Below are 20526 nucleotides of genomic sequence, written 5' to 3'. Positions count from 1 at the left end.
GCAGACCTACTGAAAGAGCCTGATCCCATGGGGCAAGGACACTCTTCCACCACCATATCATCACTCAGGGGCTCCCGTGAGGCTCGGCCAGTTAACGTGTCTGACTCTTGGTTTCAACTCAGGTCATGATCTTATGGTTTGAGGGTTCAAGCCCCACATCAGGCCCTGTGTTGATAGTTCAGCCTGCTTGGGATTCTATCTCTCTCTCCCTCTCTCTGCCCCTCCCCTGCTCATTCTCTCTCTCTCTCTCTCTCTCTCTCAAAATAAATAAACATTAAAAAAAAAAAAAAAGTCTGTCCAGCAAACAATCCCTTAAAGCAAGGTCAAAGAACAAATAACAAAATGGATGAAAAATATCTACAACTCACAGCATATATTAAAAGCTCACAGAAATAGGGGTGCCTGAGTGCCTCAATTGGTTAAGCATCCAACATTGGCTCAGGTCATGATCTCATGGTTTGTGGATTTGAGCCCTGGGGGAAACTCTATACTGACAGCTCAGAGCCTGGAGCCTGCTTTGGATCCTGTGTCTCCCTCTCTTCCTGTCACTCCCACACTCGTGCTCTGTCTCTCTGTCTCTCACAAATAAATGTTCAAAAAAAAAAGGAGCGGGGGGCAAGATGGCAGAACAGCATGTAAGTTTTTTTGCATCTCTCGTCTTTGAAATGCAGCCAGGTCAACACTAAACCATCTTGCACACCTTGAAAACTGATTTGAGGATTAACACAACAATTAGCACAACCTGAACCACAGAAATCAGCAGGTACATGACATGGAGAGGTGAACTGGGGGATAGAGAAGCTGCGGAGGGCAGGGAACTGTTTCTGCTTGTGGAGAGAGGACAGAGATGGGGTGGAGGGGGGAGGGAAGTACAGGAAAGCACCCCCACATCCATAAGCAGTTGGAGAGGAAAGGAAAAGTATGCAAGGGACTGAACAACAAAGGGAGAAAGGCGAAAGGGAGGGTTTAAATTCCATTAAGACTCCATAAACAGGGGGAGTGCAGAGTCTGAAACTCCACAGCTTGATAACTGGCATCGCTCTAGTGGGAAGGGCGAATTCCCAAGAGCAGAGAGCGAGGTCCAAGGGGTCCTCGGGCCACAGAGGGAGAGGCAATTCCCCTGCTGGGAGGACATTTGGTAGAGGCTGTGCGGCCCCCCAACATGCAAAGGTCCCAGCAGACCCTGGGGAACCCATTTGCTGGTGTTGGAACAAGGACGTTAAGGGGGAAGTCTCATGTCAGATGTGTGTTGTGATTTTCCATAATCCCCGAAATGCTGCTGCTACACGATTGTGTGAACTTTTTCTGGGGCAGGCTGGCACCTAGCCACAGTCTCTGGGCATTGGCCGCAGCATGATCCCACGAACATTCCTGGGGTCAGGTGGGCACCCAGCCATTGCTTGGTGAGATCCTCCCTTGGAGGGTGAGAACAGGTCATAGCCGCAGTCCTTCAGATGTGAGGGGTTGGGAAACAGCTGCATCTGAGATAAAACTCAGGAGGGAGGTGGAGCCTGGCAGCCTGACGGCTTGGTCACAGACAGTGTAAAAGCTGGAGTGGACAGAAGCCAAAGACAAAGGCAGGTGCTTGATTGCCAGGAGGGGAGAAAACAGAGCTCTGATACTAGAGACTGGGTAGCTGGGTGACATCATTTTCACCCCTCCCATGTATGCACATACACGACTACATGCACCACAACGGTCCACCCCGGTAAACTAAGCAGCGCCATCTAGTGAAGAACAGAGCACTAAGCCCCACCCAACTGGGCCAACTATGCTCTTGAGGAACACCACAAGTCTCTCCGACTGCTTAGTTTACAGACCATAAAGTGCTTCATAGTTTGACTTCTAGGGGAAACTGATGTAATTTTAATAATATTTTAGTCTGTTTGCTGGTCCATCTATTTAATTTTTTTCTTTTTCTTATTCTTGAATACAGAAAGAGAAAAAAATTATTTTTATTTTCCATTTTTATTAAAAAGATTTTTCTTTAATTTTTTTCTAGTATGTTTTTTATTTTTTTGTAAATTTTTTAAATTCTAGTTTATGTTCATCATTTCATTTTGTTCTATTTTACTGTATTCATTTTTTCAAATTTTCAAATGTTTTCCTTTTTATTTTTTATTTTTTCCTTTTTTTTTTTCTTATCTTTTCCTTTTTTCTCTAATCTATCAAGCTCCTTTCAACAAGCAGACCAAAACACACCTAGGATCTACCATCCTTTATTGATTTTTTTGTGTTGTTTTTAATTATTTTTTTTCTCTGTTAATTCCTTTTCTTCCTTCAAAATGACAAAATGAAGGAATTCACCCCAAAAGAAAGAACAGGAAGAAATGACAGCCAGGGACTTAACACAGATACAAGCAAGATGTCTGAACCAGAATTTAGAATCACAATAATAAGAATACTAGCTGGGGTTGAAAACAGAATCCCTTTCTGTGGATTCTAATTCCATCCTAAAGTAGTAGAATACACATTCTTCTCCAGTGCACATGGAACATTCTCCAAAACAGATCACATAGTGGAACACAAGAAGTAAAAATGAGTCAGGATGAAAAAAAATTCTATAACTGAGCTACAATCTCAAATGGGAGCCACAGCGGCAAGGATGGATGAAGCATAGAAGTGAATCAGCGATACAGAGGACAAACTTCTGGAGAACAACGAAGCAGAAAAAAAGAGGAAGACTAAGGCAAAAGAGCACGATTTAAGAATTCGAGAAATCAGTGACTCATTAAAAAGGAGTAACATCAGAATCATAGGGGTCCCAGAAGAGGAAGAGAGAGAAAAAGGGGTAGAAGGGTTATGTGAGCAAATCATAGCAGAAAACTTCCCTAACCTGGAGACAGACACAGACATCAAAATCCAGGAAGCACAGAGGTCTCCCAATAGATTCAACAAAAACCGACCATCAACAAGGCGTATCATAGTCAAATTTACAAAATACTCAGGCAAGGAAAGAATCAGGAAAGCAGCAAGGGGAAAAAAAAAAAGTCCTTAACCTACAAGGGAAGATAGATCAGGTTCACAGCAGACCTATCCACAAAAAGTTGGCAGGCAATAAAGGAGTGGCAGGATATATTAAATGTGCTCAATTGGAAATATGCAGCCAAGAATTCTTTATCCAGCAAGGCTGTCATTCAAAATAGAAGGAGAGATAAAAAGTTTCCCAGAAAAACAAAAATTAAAGGAGTTTATGACCACTAAACCAGCCCTGCAAGAAATTTTAAGGGGAACTCTCTGAAGGGAGAAAATGCAAGAAAAAAAAAAAAAAAAAAAAAAGACCAAAAGCAACAAAGACTAGAAAGGAACAGAGAACAACACAAGAAACCTCAACTCTACAATCAACATAATGGCAATAAATTCACATCTTTCAGTACTCATTCTAAACGTCAATGGACTAAATGCTTCAATCAAAAGACATAGGGTATCAGAATGGATAAGAAAACAAAATCTGTCTATATGCTGTTTACAAGAGACCCACTTTAGACCTAAAGACACCTTCAGATTAAAAGTAAGGATATGGAGAATAATCTACCATGCTAATGGTCACCAAAAGAAAGCCGGATTATATCAGACAATCTAGACTTTAAAATAAAGACTGTAACAAGAGATGAAGAAGGGCATTATATCATAATTAAGGGGTGTATCCACCAAGATCTAACCATTGTAAACATTTATGCTCCAAACGTGGAAACATCCAAATATATAAATCAATTAATCACAAACATAAAGAAATGAATTGATAATAATACCGTAATACTAGGGGACTTCAACACCCCACTTACAACAATGGACAGATCATCTAAACAGAAAATCAACAAAGAAACAGGGCTTTGAATGACACACTGGACCAGATGGCCTTAACAGATATATTCAGAACATTTCATCCTAAAGCAGAATACACATTCTTCTCCAGTGCACATGGAAAATTCTCCAGAATAGATCACACGGTGAGACACAAATCAGCCCTCAACAAGTACAAAAAGATCAAGATCATACCGTGCATATTTTCAGACCACAATGCTATGAAACTCGAAACCAACCACAATAAAAAATGTGGAAAGATAACAAATACTTAGAGACTAAAGACCATCCTACTAAAGACTGCACAGGCTAACCAAGAAGTTAAAGAGGAAATTAAAAAGTATATGGAAGCCAATGAAAATGATAACACCACAGCCCAAAACCTCTGGGATGCAGCAAAGGCAGTCATAAAAGGAAGTATGTAGCAATCCAGGCCTTCCTAAAGAAGGAAGAAAGGTCTCAGGTACACAACCTAACCTTACACCTTAGATAGCTGTAAAAAGAATAGCAAATAAAACCCCAAACCAGCAGAAGACAGGAAATAATAAAGATTAGAGCAGAAATCAACGCTATCAAAACAAAAACAAAAAACAACAACAACAACAACAACAACAACAACAAAACAGTAGAACAAATCAATGAGCCAGGAGCTGGTTCTTTACAAGAATTAACAAAATTGATAATCTCCTAGCCAGTTTGATCAAAAAGAAAAAGGAAAGGACCCAAATAAATAAAATCAAGAATGAAAGAGGAGAGACCACAACCAACACAGCAGCAATACAAACAATAAGACAATATTATGAGCAATTATACACCAATAAAATGGGTAATCTGGAAGAAACGGACAAATTCCTAGAAACATACACACTACCAAAACTGAAACAGCAAGAAATAGAAAATCTGGACAGACCATAACCAGTAAAAAAAAAAAATTAGTGACCAAAAATCTGCCAAAAAAGAGAGTCCAGGGCCAGATGGCTTTCCAGGGGAATTCTACCAAACATTTAAGGAAGAGTTAAAGCCTATTCTCTTGAAGTGTTCCAAAAAACAGAAATGGAAGGACAGCTTCCAAACTCTTTCTATGAAGCCAGCATCACCTTGATTCCAAAACCAGACAGAGACCCCACTATAAAGGAGAACTGTAGACCAATTTCCCTGATGAACATGGATGCAAAAATCCTCAACAAGATACTAGCCAACCGGATCCAACAATACATTAAGAGAATTATTCACCACAACCAAGTGGGATTTATACCTGGGATGCAGGGCTGATTCAATATCCACTAAACAATTAACGTGATGTATCACATCAATAAAATAAAGGACAAGAACCACATGATCTTCTCAATAAATGCAGAGAAAGCATTTGACAAAATACAACATCCTTTCTTGATAAAACCCTCAAGAAAGTAGGGATAGAAGGATCATTCCTCAAGATCATAAAAGCCATACATGAGAGATCCACCGCTAATATCCTCAATGGGGAAAAACTGAGAGCTTTCCCCCCTAAGGTCAGGAACATAACAGGGATGTCCACTCTCACCACTGTTATTCAACATAGTATTGGAAGTCCTAGCTTCAGCAATCAGACAACAAAAAGGAATAAAAGGTATCCAAATCAGCAAGGAGGTAGTCAAACGTTCACTCTTCGCACACAACATGATACTCTAATGGAAAACCCAAAAGATTCCACCTAAAAACTGCTGGAACTGATTCATGAATTTAGCAAAGTAGCAGGTTATAAAGTCAATGCACAGAAATAGGTTGCATTCCTATACCCCAACAATGAAGCAACAGAAAGAGAAATTAAGGAATCAATCCCATTTACAATTTCACCAAAAACCATAAAATACCTAGGAATGAATCTAACCAAAGAGGTGAAAAATCTGTACACTGAAAACTATAGAAAGCTTATGAAAGAAATTGAAGAAGACACAAAAGAGGAAAAATATTCCATGATCCTGAATAGGAAGAACAAATATTGTTAAGATGTCAATATTACCCAAAGCAATCTACATATTCAATGCAATCCCTATCAAAATAACACTAGCATTCTTCACAGAGCTAGAATAATCCTAAAATTTGTATGGAACCAGAAAAGACCCTGAATAGCCAAAGCGATCTTGAAAAAGAAAACTAAAGCTGGAGGCATCACAATCCCGGACTTCAAGATGTATTACAAAACTGTAATCATCAAGACAGCATGGCTGGCACAAAAACAGACACTCAGAGCAGTGGAACAGAATAGAGAACCCAGAAATGGACCCACAAACGTATGGCCAACTAATCTTCGACAAAGCAGGAAAGAATATCCAATGGAATAAAAACAGTCTCTACAGCAAATGGTGCTGGGAAAACTGGACAGCGACATGCAAAAGAATGAACCTGGACCACTTTCTTACACTAGACACAAAAATAAACTCAAAATGAAGGACCTAAATGTTACAACAGGAAGTCATCAAAATCCTCAAGGAGAAAGCAGGCAAAAACCTCTTTGACCTCGGCCACAGCAACTTCTTACTCAACATGTCTCTGGAGGCAAGGGAAACAAAAGCAAAAATGAACTACTGGGACCTCATCAAAATAAAAATCTTCTGCACAGCAAAGGAAACAATCAGCAAAACTAAAAGGCAACCGACAGAATGGGAGAAGATATTTGCAAATGACATATCAGATAAAAGGGTTAGTATCCAAAATCTATAAAGAACTTATCAAACTCAACACCCAAAAAGCAAATAATACAGTGATGAAATGGGCAAAAGACATGAAAAGACACTTCTCCAAAGAAAACATCCAGATGGACAACTGACACATGAAAAAATGCTCAACATCATTCATCATCAGGGAAATACAAATCAAAACCACAACGAGATACCACCTCACACCTGTCAGATGCCTAACATTAACAACCCAGGAAACAACAGATGTTGGCGAGGATGTGCAGAAAGAGGATCTCTTTTGCACTGCTGGAATGCAAACTGGTGCAGCCATGCTGGAAAACAGTATGGAGGTTCCTCAAAAAATTAAAAATAGAACTACCCTATGATCCAGCAAATGCACTACTAGGTATTTATCCAAGTGACAGAGATGTGCTGTTTCAAAGGGGCACATGCACCCCAATGTTTATAGCAGCACTATCAACAGTAGCCAAAGTATGGAAAGACTACACTGCCCATATGGAAAATGTCCACTGACCAATGAATGGATAAAGAATACGTGGTATATATACGTACATATGTATATATACACATATGCATATACATACATATGCATTATATGTATATGTATACATATGTACATATACACATACATATATACATTTATACATACATGTGTACATGCATACATATGTACATACACATATATACGTATATATGTATGCTGCACACACACACACATATACACACAATGGAATACTACCAGGTGATGAAAAAGAATGAAATCTTTCCATTTGCAACAACGTCGATGGAACTAGAGAGTATTATGCTAAGCAAAGTAATTCAGTCAGAGAAAGAGATCATATTTTTTCACCATATGTGGAATCAAGAAACACAACAGATAACAGAGGGGAAAGGAAGGAAAAATAAAGGATTTTTTAAAACAGAGAGGGAGGCAAACCATAAGAGACTCTCAAATACAGAGAACAAACTGAGGGTTGCTGGAGGGGAGGTGGGTAGAGGAATGTGTTAAATGGGTGATGAGCATTGAGGAGGGCACTTTTTGGGATGAGCACTGGGTATCATACGTAAGAGATAAATCACTGGGTCTACTCCTGAAACCAAGATTACACTGTATGTTAATGAAATTGAATTTAAGTTTTAAAAAATAATAATGGTGAGTTGAAAGATACCGAAAATTTGTTCTTATAAGCAATAGATACTCTTACTGCTTCAGACAGAAAACTGGTTGATATAAAATCAAAAGGACATCATGATGATGTGGTAGTTAGTTAAGAGCAGGAATCTATAACTCAACTGCTTGGCTTGAATTCTAGCTTTGTCATTTGTGATTTTTGACCTCTCTGTGCCTCAGCTTTCTCATCTGCAACACAGGGATAACACTGTAGGGTTTTCATGAGGACTGAATGCAGTAACAGACTACAACCTAAAGCATAGTAAGTGCTACATGAATGTTGGCTATTGTAGTTTGTGGAGTTCCAGGGAAATTCCAAGCTCTGACAGAGCCATGGAAGAATTATTTGAAAAGTTAAATGAAAATACTGAAAAGACAAGCTATCATCTGAGGAAAGTGTTCTATGTTGGAAAAAAAGTATTTTAGAGGCAAACATCTCAGAAATTATGTATATCCAACTAAGAAAAATCAGTAACAATTATAAAGCAACAAATGATTGATAATTGGTTGGAAAGAAAAGAGAGGAAGAAGAGGAGAAGAAAAAGGAGGAAAAGAATAGGTTGCCAGGGAAAGTTTTTCTGTTATTTATCATTCGAGAATTTCAGAGGCATTCATAAACACCAAAATCAGAAATAAATAATGTTGGAAAAGACAACTTTAATTTTTAATACTGTTAAAAGGTGCTTAGACAATGAAGTTCTTTGTTTCTGGAAAGAGATTCCCAATGAAGAGATATCTTTTGTTTAAACTTCACTGGACACTTCCTTTTCTATATAAGGTCTTTGGGATCTTACAGATAGATATTTTATATTTTTTCATATATATGATTTATTACATATGTGATACATACATAAAGAAGTATAATAAAAAATGAACATGTATGGAACTGTCATCCACTTAACAGTTGGAATTGTATCTATACGTGCCCTTTCCCTAGCTCATTCATTCCCTAGCTTCTTTATCAATATACTGTTTAGCTGTTCTTATTTTTAAGCATTTTTTTTAAATGTTATCATGCTGTATGTATTATTCTATGACTTATTGTTCTCATTTAGCATTCAAGTATTCATCTATAATGATACATGAATGGTAACTTCATTTATTTTCACCTACATTGAAAAGATATTCCACAATTAATCATATTCCTGTCAATGGCATTTTGATTGTTTCAGATTTTTTGCTCTTACAAACAGTGCTACTTGGAACATTCTTGCATTTGTCTTTTTTTTCTAGCTTTATCAATCTATAATTGACAAATAAAAATTGTATGTATTTATGGTTAAAAAAAAAAAAGTAAAGAAATAGGCAGAAGACACAAATACACGTTTTACCAAAGAAGACATCCAGATTGCTAACAGACACATGAAACAATGTTCAACATCACTTACCATCAGGGAAATACAAATCAAAACCACAATGAGGTACCACCTCACATCTGTCAGAATGGCTAAAATGAACAACACAAGAAATAGGTGTGGGCAAAGACACAGAGAATGGGGAACCCTCTGACACTGCTGGTGGGAATGCAAACTGGTGCAGCCACTCTGGAAAACAGTGTGGAGGTTCCTCAAAGTTAAAAACAGAACTACCCTACAACCCAGCACTATTAAGTATTCACCCAAACGATACAGATTCGAAGGGGTACCTGCATCTCAATGGTTATAGCAGCATTATCCACAAGAGCCAAATTATGGAAAGAGCCCAAATGTCTACTGACTGATGAATAGATACAGACAATGTAGTATACACAAAGACACACACACACATACACACACCACTCATATACACAAAATGGAATATTACTCAGCCATCAAAAAGAATGAAATATTGGGGCGCCTGGGTGACTCAGTCGGTTAAGAGTCTGACTTCAGCTCAGGTCATGATCTCACAGTTTTTGAGTTCGAGCCCTGCTTCGGGCTCTGTGCTGACAGCTCTGAGCCTGGAGCCTACTTCAAAATCTATGACTCCCTCTCTTTCTGCCCCTCCACCGCTCATGCTCTGTCTCTGTCTCTCAAAAAATAAATAAACATTAAAAAATTTTTTTAAAAAATGAAATCTTGCCATTTGCAATGACGTGGACTGAACTAGAGTGTATTGTATCACATGAAATAAGTACCTATGATTTCACTCATATGTGGAGTTTAAGAAACAAGCAGATGAACACATGGGAAGGGGAGGGGAAAAAAGATAGAGGGTGCCTGGGTGGTTCAGTCGGTTGAGTGTCCCACTCTTGATTTCAGCTCAGGTCATGATTCCAGGGTCATGGGATTTAGCTCTGCACTGCAAGTGGAGCTTGCTTAAGATTCTCCCTCTCTCCCTCTTCTCCTCTCCCCAGCTCCAGCCCTCTCTCTCTCTAAAACTTAAAAATAATAATAATAATAATATTTTATCAAAAAAAAGAGAGAGAGAGAAAGAAAAATGCAAATCAAAACCACAGTGATGCACTTCACACCCAGTAGGATGCCTATAATCATTAAAAAAAAAAAAAAAAAAAAAAAAGGAAGTAACACATGTTGGCAAAGATGCAGAGAAATCAGAACCCTCACTGCTGGTGGGAATGCAAAATGTCACTGTGGTAAACAATTTGGCAGTGCCTCACTAAACTAAACAGAATTACTGTATGATCCAGCAATTCCACGTCTGAGTATATAACCAACAAAATGGAAAGTGAGTGTTCAAACAAAAAGTTGTACACGAGTTTACAGCAGCCCTATTCACAACAGCTAAAAGGTTGGGAACAAGCTAGGTGTCCAACAATGAATGCACAGATAAACAAAACATGATATATTCATGCAATGGAATATTCTTCATGCAAAGAAATGAAGTACTGATAAATGTTACAATGTATGCATATAGACACGCACAATGTATGTTCAAAGGATGAACCTTGAATACATTATGCTAAGACAAAGAAGCCAGACACAAAAGGCTGCATATTGTATGGTTCCATTTGTATGAAACATCCAGATGAGGCAAATCCATAGAGACCAAAAGCAGATTCATGGTTTCTAGGCCTAGGAGTGGGGGAGAATGGGGAGTGATTGGTTAATGGGTACAGGGTCTCCTTATTTAGGGTGATGAAAATGTTTTGAAACTAGACAGTGGTGATGGTTGCACAACACTGTGAATACACTATCACTGAACTCTATGCTTTAAAATGCTTCATTTCATGTTACGTGTATTTTACCACAATAAAAAAAAAATAAGTTAATTTTAGAAAGAAGAATACTGAAAATAAAAAATAAGTGACTGATTTAAAGCTCAAATGACAAGCTAAACTCCAGACTGGACACAGTCAAAGAAAAATTAGTAAACTGGAGGATCCCCTCAGGGCACAACAAAGAGAGAGAAAGCAACTGAGATACCATATCATGTACACTATTCATTTGTTTTATAGACCCTTTGCATAAAATATAAAGAGGGCCAACTAATGTATCAACATTTCTGAATTTGTAGACCCCAAATCAATACGGTTTTAAAATATTCCTATTTTAAACGTCACTGCACAAGAAAAAGGGGCTGACCCCTCAATTCACGACAAAAGTATGAAGAGGGCTCAGGAATTGAAATAAAAGGGGTAAAGGGGAATAAAGACAGGTGGCAGAAGGAGCCCAGAGAGGAAGCAGCTGAATGGGACAGCAGAGCCACTGCCTGTCCTCATCACCCTGGGCCCAGGGACGCTCGTCACACAAAATAACTGAGTGCCTACAGTGTATAAGGCACTCTGCCATTATGCAGGGTACTGGACCACCACCACAATGATGACACTGGTTTTAAGGGGGCCCCAGACAGTTAGGTAGGGGAAGGAGAACTGGTAAAAGTAGGCTGTTGTTCACCTTGGAAAATCAACTAAGCCAATCAAGGAATCATGAAAAGCTAGGATTTAAAAACAAAAACGGATATGGTTTTGCCATTTGGGCAAACGGAATGTAAACTGTAGCCACAGAGATGATGCAGTTAGTCTAAGTCTGAGACCTAAAAGAGACAGGCAGAAATAAATAGGGAAGCTGGTTAGCCAATCACTGAAGAGAATGAATGAAAAGGAAGGAGTGACAGAAAACTAACTGATTTGACCAACATCAGTCACACATATGCATCACACTTCACTAGAGCCATCGGCCTGTGTCGCCATCCACCAGTCTTGCCATTTATTTACTATTATTTTTTTAAGTTTATTTATTTACTTTGAGAGAGAGAGAGAGAGACAGAGCACATGAGCAGGGGAGGGGCGGAAAGAGGGGGTGGTGAGAGAGAATCCAAGCAGGCTCTCTCTGCACTACCAGCACAGAGCCCGACATGGGGCTCAAAACACGAACTGCGAGATCCTGACCTGAGCCAAAGTCAAGAGCCGGACACTTAACCGACTGAGCCACCCAGGCGCCGCTTGCCATTTATCATCAATGAAGATGTGATCCCACGTTACGATTTCCTAAATTTACATCAACAGTAATGCCTCTGGCATCACAGCCCTTGCCAAAGTATACAAAACAGGCTTCCACTGAAAGCTCACTCAGGCTGCTAACGTGCTTTATGCAGTAAAAAGAGTAGAAAATTAAACAAATCTATAAAATAATTAAACAATAACCACAAGCAAACACTAGATGTGGGCTTCCTCCTCCTGTGCTTTCTCTTTGCATTACGAACCTTTAGGAGACCTGGACATAATGGATGCCCCACGGAGTGAACAGAGCTGAGGCAATCACAAAGCTGCTGCACTCCTGAAATGTCGTTCAACGTTTTTCTAGCCCTTTGCAGCCCACAACAGATCAGTCCCCACAGAGAATACACAGGTAGCTCTTTTTAATGTCATGGCAGCTTTGGATTTGCTCAACGAAGCCTGCAGGTGATTGCTTTCCTAGGCCCATTACAAATGTCTCAGAGTTGGAACAAGAAACAGAGATCTTGAGAGCAGAGATCTCTCTTTTCAATTATTCCATTTTGGTATAACACTTACTTTTTCCTAACTATAAAAGCAATGCATGCTCAATACTCAACTTTAGGAGCATTTAATGCCTCCCACTGAACATTACTTTCAGCGCCCATCTGAAGGATGGGGATTCCCAAGGGGCTGCTGAGGGGCACATTTGAAACCAGTTTCCTGGGTCCACTCAATCAGTCTGAGTGTCCAATAAAGCACCCTTAACCTCTGGCTCATCCTGCAGTAGAGGGCAAAAACTGATGAATGTATGCATTAGGTTTATCACCCCTAAAGCAATTACTGGAAGAAAAGCCAGAGAACAGGAAAAACCCTTTGAAAGCACCAGAGTTATGAACTGTGCAGGATTAAAAATGGCCACAAACTCTGACATTCCTTCTATTGCAAGGTGGGTCTACATCCCTCTCCTGGAATCTGGATGGGCTATGAGACTGCTTTGGCCAATAGCATATGGCAGAACTGATGCTGCACCCCTTTCCAGGCCTGGCCTCAGGGGGCTGGCACTTTCTTCTCCTGCCTGTTGAAACACCTGTTCCTGGAGTGCTTGTAGTGGGAGAAGCCAGCTACAATGTTAGAAATCCAATCACCCTGGGGCACCTGGATGGCTCAGTTGGTTGAGCATCCAACTCTTGACTTTGGCTCAAGTCATGATCTCACAGTTCGTGAGTTCAAGCCCCCTGTACATCTCTGTGCTGACAGTGCAGAGCTTGCTTAGGATTCTCCCTCTCTCCTTCTCTCTGCCCCTCCCCTGCTTGCTCGCGTGCACTCTCTCTCAAAAAAAGTAAAGAAAGAAAGAAAGAAAGAAAGAAAGAAAGAAAGAAAGAAAGAAAGAAAGAAAGAAAGAAAAAGAAAGAAAGAAAACTACCCTGTGACTACCAGGCTATGAGAAGCCCAAGTGATGGGGGGAGACCCTGGAGGATAAGATAAGGTGGGAGGAGGGGAGGAGCAAGATGCACACAGGCCATCTTAGAAGTAGATACCCCAGCCCCAGCTAATATTAAATGGATCAGAGACAAGTGCCCAGCCAAGCCCTCCCTCAATTCCTGACCCACAAAAGGAAAACAGAATGGTTATTTTTAAGCCACTGAATTTTGGGGTGGTGTGTTATGCAGCAATAGCTAACAGGAGCAAAAGGCAAGGTAGGCAAGTTCTTGAGAAGAGGAGATGCCCTCACAAAGCCAAAGGGTCAGGCGGCCAGCCAAATGAGAGCAGAGTGGGGGTGTGCCACAGCAAAAGCAAAGAGGGTTCCAAACAGACTACACCCAAACAGGCCAAAGGTGCTGAGAATTCTGGTCATGTAGGTGTGTGGGTCAGCCTGGTTTTCAAGGACCAACTCAAGGCCAACTGGGGCAGAGCAGGCCTCAAAGAGCCATTTGGGGTAATTATGCCACTAGCCCCTCCCTCCCAGGTGCCCAGAAAAGAGACACAGGTGAAAAGGACACCCTCATTAATTGCGCACACATCTATGACAGTCCCCTCTCCATCCCCTCTATCCCCACTGCTAGGACTGCCTACTCCTCTTGCCCACACCCCTTCTATTTATCCCACCTCCCCACGGCTACCAAAAAAGCAACTGAAGGACATACAATGGCACTTTCAGTAGCCTTCCAAGAGCCACTTCTTCCATCCCCCTTCCCAAGAGCCCCAGACCTCCACTGTGACTCCGGTGGTCCTCAGGAAGTCAACTCCATAGGCCACGAAACACATGACCTAAGCTGAGCCATGCAGTCCATCCCATACTGGTTCAGAGTTGACATACAACCTACGCTGGCCCAAAGTGACCTTCAGGACTTCTGCTTGACATGAAGAGACAAAGGCTCGTTCTCCTTGGGATGGTAAGTTGTGAAGACTGCAATCATCATGGCCATCCTGCAGAAGGCCAGCCTAAAGACAAGGCTAACACACATGGGAGAAAGCAGGGCTCAGCGAATCCCAGAGAAACAGTCACAGCAATGACAGAAGGAATGCAGTGCAAGCTGAACCTGAACTCATCATACCTCTGCATTCTTCAGTCATATAGCAATAAACCCTGTTTCATTTAAGTCTGGCAGGGGTCCAAGTGGGCGGGGGTCCAAGTGGAAAAGGCTGGTGAGGAAATGCCTGAAAGCACATGAGCACTGGGTGTGAGCACTGGGTGGGAGGGACAATCTTCCCTCTATTCAATCCTTAAAAAGTAAGAGAAACAATAAAATTTAAAATAAAGTTCAATCACTGAAGAGGAAGGGAGTGAAAATAAATGCTAAATCTAACTAAATCAACAGCCAACACATGAAAGCAACCTAAGTGTCTACTGATAGATGAAAGCATAAAAAAGATGTGGTCTGGGGAGGGGGGCGGCGGGGGGGGGCTTGGGTGGCTCAGTTGGTTGAGCCTCTGACTCTTGATTTCAGCTCAGGTCATGATCCCAGGGTCGTGGGATCGAGCCCTGCATCAGGCTCCATGCTGAGCGTGGAGTCTGCTCTAGATTCTCTCTCTCCCTCTGCCCCTCCCCTGCTCGTATGCTCTCTCTGAAAAAAAAAAAAAAAAAAAATTAAGAATAATAATAACAAAACCATTTTAAAAAAGGATGTGATATATATACACAATAGAATACTATTCAGCCATAAGAAAAGAAGGAAATCCTTCCATTTGCAAGAACATGGATGGACATTAAGGGCTTTCAATCAGACAGAAAAAGACAAATACTATACAATCTCACTTATACATGGAATCTAAAAAACCAATCTCATGGATACAGAGAACAGATTGGTGGTTGCCAGAGGCAGGGGGTGGAGAGTGGGTAAAATGGATGAAGCTGGTCAAAAGGTTCAAACTTCCAATTGTAAGATAAATAAATTCTGGGATATAAGATATGGCATAATGACCAAAGTTAACAATACTGTATCACATATTTGAAAGTTGCTAGGAGAGTAGATCTTAAAAGTTCTCATCACAGGGGCGCCTGGGTGGCTGGTTAAGCATTCAACTCTTGACCTTGGCTCAGGTCATGATCTCACAGTTCGTGAGTTCAAACCCCAAGTTGGGCTCTGTACTGACAGTACTGAGCCTGCCTGCGATTCTCTCTCCTTCTTCTCCTACTGACGCTCCCACCACCCCCCTCAAAAATAAATAAATAAACTTTGTGCTGGTTGAATTACTTATTTTTGAGAGAGAGCATGCACGCATGTGTGCAAGCGGCGGGGGGAGGGGGGGGGGAGAGGGAGGGAGAGAGAGAGAGAAAATGAATGAATGAATATCCCAAGCAGGTTCCACGCAGTCAGTGCAGACCCCAACATAGGGCTCGATCTCACAAATCATTAGATCATGACCTGAGGGGAAATCAAATGCGACACTTAACTGACTGAGCCACCCAGGTAACCCAAATAAATAAAGCTAAAAAAAAAAAAGTTCTTATCACAAGAAAAGTAAAACTGTAACTATGTGAGATGATGAACATTAACTGAACTAACATTAGTGATCATTTCACAATATACCCACATATCAAATCATCATGTGGTACAACTAAAACTAATGCTAAAACTAACATATGTCAATTGTATCTCAGTAAAACTAGAAAAAAATTTTAATTTTTTCCAAAAAACAAATTAAACTACTTTAAGTCTTAAAATTGCTGAAGTGCCCCTGAGAATCCTAAAATAAAGAAAATATAGGGGCGCCTGGGTGGCTTAGTCGGATAAGCATCCGACTTCAGCTCAGGTCATGATCTCACGGTTTGTGGGTTTCAGCCCCACATCAGGCTCTGCACTGATAGCTCAGAGCCTGGAGCCTGCTTCAGATTCTGTGTCTCACCTCTCTCTCTCCCCTCCCCCACTTGTGCTCTCTTTATTTTAAATAAAATAAACTTTAAAAGAAAAAAAAAGAAATAAAATGTATTCATTAGCAATTTGTTTGTGTTCCAACATCCCTTCAGCTCTCGGTGGGCTCTCCATATTGGAGCTGGAAGCCAAAAACTCAAAATTAACCAAAACATAGCAAGTGTGTACAACATGCTCTCTGCATCTTGTTCCATCAAAGACCACAAAAGAGATAAAAAGCTGAAAGAACAAGAGAGACCCTACTGATATCACTGTAGTTGTTTCTGAAAGCCCAAAGGACTTGGAAATAAATTGATTAAAACTTTTTGTATAAATCACATCAATTTTTCATCAAAACAATCAGATATATCATATCCCCACAAACTTAAACTGTGACCCATTATAAAATTATATTGTTAACAGTACACTGCTTCAGGCACTTCACAGAATTACCTGGACAAAATACACATCATTTCAAAAAGTAAAAGGCACATGGGTGCCTGGGTGGCTCAGTTGGTTAAGTGCCCAACTCTTGATTTCAGCTCAAGGTCATAATCTCACAGTTCATGAGTTCGAGCCCCACATCAGCTCCATGCTGACAGTGCAGAGCCTGCTTTGGATTCTCTCTCTCCCTGTCTTTCTGCCCCTCTCCGACTCATGCAGTGCTCATGTGCTCTCTGTCTCTCTCAAAATAAATAAGTAAACTTTATTTAAAAAGTAACAGGAACACAAAACACCTAATACTACACAAAACACTCCTCTTTAAGGACTCAGGTGAATGCTCATTTGTTTTCACTTGGGCATTCCTTAACAAGCACCAGTGTTCCGCCACCTAAAATGCCTTCACTTACACTCTTATGGTATTCCTTGTGCTCGTCCTTTCAAGGGACTTCAGAGTGTTCCAAAATTTGTCTGAGATTACTCAGCAATGGGATGATTCTACAAATACCAATCAGAGGAGACAATGATGACACCATTTAATCCCCAGCTCAGCAAAGAAAAATAATTATTCAGAAGACTTAACTACTGAATTTTAGAAGAAATATGTTTGCAGCAAGGCCATGCAGAAGGAACCCCGTTGACACAGGGTGGGAGAAAACACTGGAGACATCCATGACCAGACTTGTGAATGGAGCTCTAAACTTGAATTATTTCCAGAAGAGGCAAATACATTCCGTTCAACCAGGACCCAAGTAAAGAGTGGGATTTAAGGCAGGGATGTCCTGATCATGGCAAAGAGACACCTTACACAAGTGAGAAATAAGATAAAAGGAAATGCCAAAGAGGAATAGGAATATCACTCTTCTAAACGTAAGTAATCTGATGAGCTGATAATCCTCAATGTGGGGCTTTGCTACAGAGCTTCAAAATTAGGCAGTAACTTTTCTTACTTAAGGTTGAAAACAGATACAATAAATAAGGGATCAGGGTTTGTTTCTTCCAGAGAAAGTCAAAGTATAGGAGATACCACAGAGTTAACTGTTAACAACTCTTAGATGTCTATAAAAGGGTATGATGGCAGCAAAAGAAACTGTAATTAGATATTGAGACATTCTTAGGAAAGTCTCACACTGAGATGTATTACCAAAGGAGGCTAAACATTCTAATAACTGAAGAAAAAGACAAAACATGATGGTATTAAATGCAATCTGCCCTCCAGAAACCTGAAAACAGACTAGAAATGAATGGTCCCCTTTTTAAAAAGACACGTAATTTCAGATTCATAATTCTCCCGTAAACCAAGACCACTAGAGCAAGGCATTTTCTAGACTAAATCTCAAACTAGGTTGGCATTCCTTCCAATAAACAGTTAAGTAAAGACCTAAACCTTCACTATCCAATATGATAGCCATTACACACACACAGCTATTGGGTACTTGAAATGCGGCTGGTCCAAATTTAGATGGGCTATATGTATAAACTACACACCAGATTTAGATGACTTTAGCACAAAAAAAAGAATGAAAATTATCTCAATAACTTTTTATATTGATTAAAAGGTGAAATCATACTATTTTGGATATACTGAGTTAAATAAAATATACTTTTAAAATTAATTCCAGGGGCGCCTGGGTGGTTCAGTCAGTTAAGCATCTGACTCTTGACATCAGCTTAGGTCATGATCTCCCGGTTCGTGATTTCAAGTCCCACATTGGACTCTGCGCTGACAAGTGTGGAGCCTGCTTGGGATTCTCTTCTTCTCTCTCTGCCCCTTCCCTGCTCATGTTCTTTCTCTCTCTCTCTCTCTCTCAAAATAAGTAAATAAACTTTTAAATAAGTAAATAAAACTAAATAAAATTAATTTCACTTGTTTCTTTTTACTTTTTTTTAATATGGCTACTAGAAATTTAAAATGACACGTGGCTATAGGGCGCCTGGGTGGCTCAGTCAGTTAATCGTCTGACTTCGGCTCAGGTCATGATCTCACAGTTCAGGGATTTGAGTCCCACATGGGGCTCTATGCTGACAGCTCAGAGTCTGGAGCTTGCTTCAGATTCTGTGTCTCTGTCTCTCCCTGCTTCTCCCTCACTCATGCTCTGTCTTTCTCTCTTTCTTTCTCTCTCTCTCTCTCTCTCTCAAAAATAAATTTAAAAAATTTTTAAATAAAATGCCACTTGACTCACATTTGTACCTGCATTGTCTTCTCTGTCAGATATCATAAGCAAGCAACATTAAACACCACTATATCAAACACACTTCTGGGTTGCTAAATATTTCAAATGTGAACAGAAGAATGAAAAAGGGTGGGGTGACTGGGTGACTCAGCTGGTGAAGCGTTGCCTCTTGATTTTGGCTCAGGTCATGATCTCACGGTTCGTGGAATCACGTCCCAAATGGGGCTCTGCGCTGACAGCAAGGAGCCTGCTTGGAATTCTCTCTCTCCCTCTCTCTGCCCCTCCCTCACATATGCAGGCACTCACAGTCTCTCTCTCCCAAAATAAATAAATAAACATTAAAAAAATAAAGAATGAAAAAGAGTAAACAGTATCCGTGGCATTCAGAGAACTCCTACCACAACAGCAGTAGCAGCAGCCACTACGTTGTTTTAAGTGATAAGCACAAACAACAAACTTTCTGGAAAAAGAGATGCCATAATCGCAGATTCTCTTTTCGACCTGCCTAGAAGTATGCCAGAGACTCTCCTCTTGGGCAGCTCACCCTTCTGCCTACCTTTGATGAGCTCCGGCCTGTAGGTCTTGCGCAGCTGCTCCAGGAAGCTGTTGTAGAAGCTTTCTGCCTGCTCTGTGGGCATTGCCAGGTGAAAGTCAGGCTTGTTCCCCTTGAGCACGCACTGGAGGGTGAACTGGCTGATGCACAGCACCTCATACTGTTTGTCCATCACACTCTTCGACCAGTGTTTCCCACTCTCATCCTCAAACACACGCAGGTTTAAAATCTTTCTGACCCTAAGCAGGAAAACAGTGGTTAGAGAAACCTGAAGAATCATAAGCTCCCAACACACTCCATACCCCCAAAGTGTCACCTGTTGAAAAAGAACATAACGACAAACTCCTCTACCTCAGTAAAAAGAGCACCAGCTTCCAAGTCAGGTAGCCTAGATGATTTTTTCTTTTAATTTTTTTCTAATGTTTATTTATTTTCGAGAGATAGAGAGACAGAGCATGAGCAGGGGAGCGGCAGAGAGAGAGACACAGAATCCGAAACAGGCTCCAGGCTCTGAGCTGTCAGCACAGAGCCTGACGTGGGGCTTGAACCCATCAACGGTGAGATCATGACCTGAGCCAAAGTCAAACACGTAACCAACTGAGCCACCCAGGCGCCCCAGGTAGCATAGATTCTAATTTGAATTCAGGCTTTTTGCTAAATACATGTTCATGATCTTAGGCAAGTCAGTGAATTATCAGAGCTCCAGACCCTATGTGTACGATGAACAACTGGACATTTTTTAAATGGATAAATGGTGCCCAGATCATACTGCTCAAACTGGAAACAGAAATCATTCATAAGAAAACAAGTTCCGTTTTGCATTAAGAGAATGGTTCATGGATATAGCAGCAAATAGGGACCGAGGCTGTTGGGTTCAGCTCTGCTGCTGACTTGGTGGGTATCATCTGACAAATTACTCTTCCTTGGCCCCCTCATCTGAAACACAGAGATAACCACATTAAATCAAACAGG

The 20526-nt window shown here is 40.6% G+C and overlaps 1 protein-coding gene across 3 annotated transcripts in view; it reads right to left on the bottom strand.

The window, feature by feature from the left end:
* Positions 1–20526, bottom strand: part of DTD1 (D-aminoacyl-tRNA deacylase 1) — a 196013-nt gene that overhangs the window by 170570 nt on the left and 4917 nt on the right. For all 3 annotated transcript variants that reach the window (XR_002083772.2, XM_019462413.2, XM_019462414.2), the window contains exon 3: positions 19558–19793. Coding sequence is in view for 2 of the 3 variants with exons in the window: in XM_019462413.2 (XP_019317958.1) it covers positions 19558–19793 (236 nt within the window). In the remaining variant the exon portion in view is untranslated. The remainder of the gene's footprint in view (positions 1–19557; positions 19794–20526) is intronic.

Source organism: Panthera pardus, unplaced genomic scaffold, assembly GCF_024362965.1.
Source record: "Panthera pardus isolate Hobbes unplaced genomic scaffold, ASM2436296v1 HiC_scaffold_25, whole genome shotgun sequence".
Taxonomy (NCBI): Eukaryota; Metazoa; Chordata; class Mammalia; order Carnivora; family Felidae; genus Panthera; species Panthera pardus.
The sequence above is the reverse complement of the archived record's forward strand: the minus strand, read 5'-3'. Positions and strand labels throughout refer to the sequence as shown.